The sequence below is a fragment of the Ixodes scapularis genome, unplaced genomic scaffold (assembly GCF_016920785.2).
Source record: "Ixodes scapularis isolate PalLabHiFi unplaced genomic scaffold, ASM1692078v2 PGA_scaffold0__279_contigs__length_252992795, whole genome shotgun sequence".
In the NCBI taxonomy this organism is placed as follows: Eukaryota; Metazoa; Arthropoda; class Arachnida; order Ixodida; family Ixodidae; genus Ixodes; species Ixodes scapularis.
The window spans coordinates 244637403-244640607 of record NW_024609835.1 but is presented as its reverse complement, the minus strand read 5'-3'; the positions used below and the strand labels follow the sequence as shown (position 1 = coordinate 244640607).

Sequence of the window (3205 nt, the reverse complement as noted above, 5' to 3'; positions counted from 1 at the left end):
GCGTCTCGCTGCTTATAACTAAGTTGCAGCTGGGATGCAATGCCTGTACTTACTCCGTGCGCATTCCCAATGCAGGTCAGTGGAAATAGTCGGCAAGGTGCTCTGAAGGCGCAGCTTGTTTTCGACTTCATAAATCTGCCTGTTAGAAACATGATACTGCGCACCTGCCAGTTGTCTATACTTTCCAAACCGGTCCTCTAGGCAGTCAGTTTGTATCTTACCAAAAAGAACATAGGTCATTTTAAGCTCTTTGAAGCTGTACCTAGCGCGCTCCGCAAGCGCATAGGTAGTGTGCTCGATCGCAGAGTGAGTCTCCTTTGTCAGAGTACCTTTGTCAAGGCCTTTGTTTTTCCACTCATCCAGCCATTTCAAAAGCAAGTGCAAGAAGTAAATTTTTGGATCGTTGTCCATAGAGAACACTGGTTGGTGGAACTGGTCTCTCAGCCTCTTTCCCTTCCACGGAGTTTTCACATTCACAATTTTCCACCGCTTAAGTATGATGTCAATGAAAGTAGCAGTGGCCTCAAATGAGAACAGGTTGTGCTTCGCTCCAAGGGCACGCAACGCCACAGGCAAGGAATCATTGAAGACTTGCAAGGCAAGCTTTACGCTCTGCCTTTCAATATTCGACGGGTAAAGGGCTTTTCTCGATAGCCCAAAGCCACATTTCAACAGGTGGTCACATTCTTTGCTAGGAAGGTCCCTGATTGTCGAAAATGACGCGGTCTGCATGCGCTCTGACTGTGCCGCATTTGTTTGCATCTCAGGGAAGTAGAAGCAAACTTGGTCATTCTTCTGGTTGATCTAGTTGTTTTGTATGCATTTTAGTATGTGTACCGGGTAGTGATGCAAAACTATCGATAAATCAACTATCGATTGTCGACTATCGATAGTACTATCGATAGTTTTTCTATAATCGACTATCGATAGTTTTTCGACAGTCGACTATCGATAGTACTATCGATAATTTTCGATAGTCGACTATCGATAGTTTTTCGACAGTTGACTATTGATAGCATCAATAGTGACAGATGGGCCAGTTGGTACATGACTAATTTTCACAAAGTTTTTCGATAGTCGACTATCGATAGTACTATTGATAGTTTTTTCTTACTATCGGTAGTCAGATTTTTGGCGGCTGTGGAGACTATCGATAGTACTATTGATAGTTTTGCATTACTATAGCGAACGCAGTTGCCGCATTGCCGCTCGCCTCCCTTCCTCCTCTCTTCGCCCAAACTCCCGTCTTCGTCATCACTGAAATCTGAACCAAAGTTGGGATGGTAAGTGCTCGGGCTAGTTAATGTCCCATTTGAAAAAATAAAGCGAGAAAAAGAAAAGAGGGACCGACGCAAACTACTAGTGTCGAAAAACTATCGATAGTCAACTGTCGACAGTACTATCGATAGGTTTACGATAGTCGACTATCGATAGTTTTCCGATTGTCGATTAACGATAATTTTCTGATAGTGGACTATCGATAGTACTATCGATAGTTCTTCGATAGTCGACTATCGATAGTACTATCGATAGTTTTTCGATAGTCGACTATCGATAGTACTATCGATAGTTTTTTTACTATCGATATTCATATTTCTGGCGACTATCGATACTACCGATAGTACTATCGATAGTTTTGCACTACTAGTCCCGGGTCTGTAACAAAAAACAGCGGCATTGCAGGGTCTGATGGGTGTTGATACAGAATGCTGTTAGAAGCGGGCGATTCGAAGTGAGACATTGCCTTTCTGCTCACAGAGTTGTTGTCACTCACGACGCACACAACGCGGTACCCAATCTTTTCCAGCCGCAAATCACATCTTTCAGCATCTTGTGCAGGAACTCCGCGTCTAGTCTGTGCACTGGCACGATGTGCGCAACTTCTTTGAATTGGCACTTCAGGCTGCGCACCATGAAAACGAGCGCACAGTTTGCAGCTTCATTTGAGTTAAGCGCAGCTCCGGTTATATTGCCCCCTTTGTATACAAAGTGAGGTTTGATGTGTATTTCGTCTACCATTACGGTGACGAAGCGCTGGTCATCTTTGAGGTCAGAAATTCTTCTCGCCATGTAACTGAGGAATGCTTCGTTCTGATGCTCTTGTTGAGGGCTCATGCCATAAAAGGAGCATACCGATCTGATCGTCATGGGATGCGGCAAAGTGACGCTTCCATGGCTGCGTATATAAGTGTACGCATGGGGCGATATGGTGAAAAGAATGAAACAGAACACCATGAAATCTGCAGAGTAGCGTCTGCGCTGTTTTTTCGCTGGGAACAAGCTTACTTGCTTTCGCAGAAATCGAATGGAGTCGGCGTCGTCTTCTGCGTGGGACGTGGACAACTGATCCAGCAGTAGGCAAATAGCCTCGAAAATTTCCTCGACTGAGTTGGAAATCAGGTTCCCGTCCCACTTCTCGATGCCTTCGAGGAGTTCTACTATGCCCTTCTTACTGTCGGCAATTTCTGGAACGACCAGATTTGCACCTAACTTTTTTACCGCCGTTTTCATGACATGTAGTGTCACGCTCATGTCTCGTTTTACGCAGACAGAGTACCTCAGCCACGGGGCCTCATCGTCGACGATGTGGATAATAACAAACCTTTCGTTTTTTTCTATTATGTTCCAAAACTTCATCTCCTTGCTCCGCAAGTGTCCGATTAGTTCTCCTAAAGAATGGACTTTGTCCTATTCGTGTGCCCTGTTAAACATCTCCTCGGACTCCGCGATAGCTTTTTGCATAGCAGCATGCTCCATGCGCGCCCGCTTGGAGTCGGGATCTTCTCTTCTTGTGGCTTCGCTCGACAGGTAGGTCGGGCGGCTAGGGAACTTCGACGGTACAGCGTCAGGGCGAAGACGGACATGGGATAAGGGCACTGTGATGATGCGGCCAGTACTTTCATCGGTATGCGATGCTTCTCCGATGATGTCCTCATGTCCGAAGTGAAGTTCGCATACCTAGAAAGGAATTTTGCGTCCAATGAACAAACCAATGGGTATTTGACATAAAGTGCGGATTGCGAGCCACATTTATACGAATGTATATACATATATTGAATTTCCATTTGCAATGAAACCATTATTATCTACCAAAAAGAAAGCTTACCCTTGAATTCTCGGTGACGGAGAGGTCTTCCCGCGGCACAGCGCGTATCCATGCGTCCCTCAGTATTTGATCCTTTGGGAACTTGAACACGTCCACTTT

General features: G+C 45.3%; 1 protein-coding gene across 1 annotated transcript; it reads right to left on the bottom strand.

The window, feature by feature from the left end:
- Positions 1-1770: 1770 nt before the first annotated feature.
- Positions 1771-2830, bottom strand: LOC121047162. Its single transcript, XM_040502195.2, has one exon. The coding sequence runs from the start codon at positions 2635-2637 to the stop codon at positions 1771-1773; it is 867 nt and encodes a 288-aa protein (XP_040358129.1). The 5' UTR covers positions 2638-2830.
- Between the last annotated feature and the right edge of the window lie 375 nt (positions 2831-3205).

Excerpts from the sequence above, each read along its gene's own strand:
- LOC121047162 (XM_040502195.2), bottom strand. The coding sequence starts at position 2,637 with ATGAAGTTTTGGAACATAATAGAAAAAAACGAAAGGTTTGTTATTATC.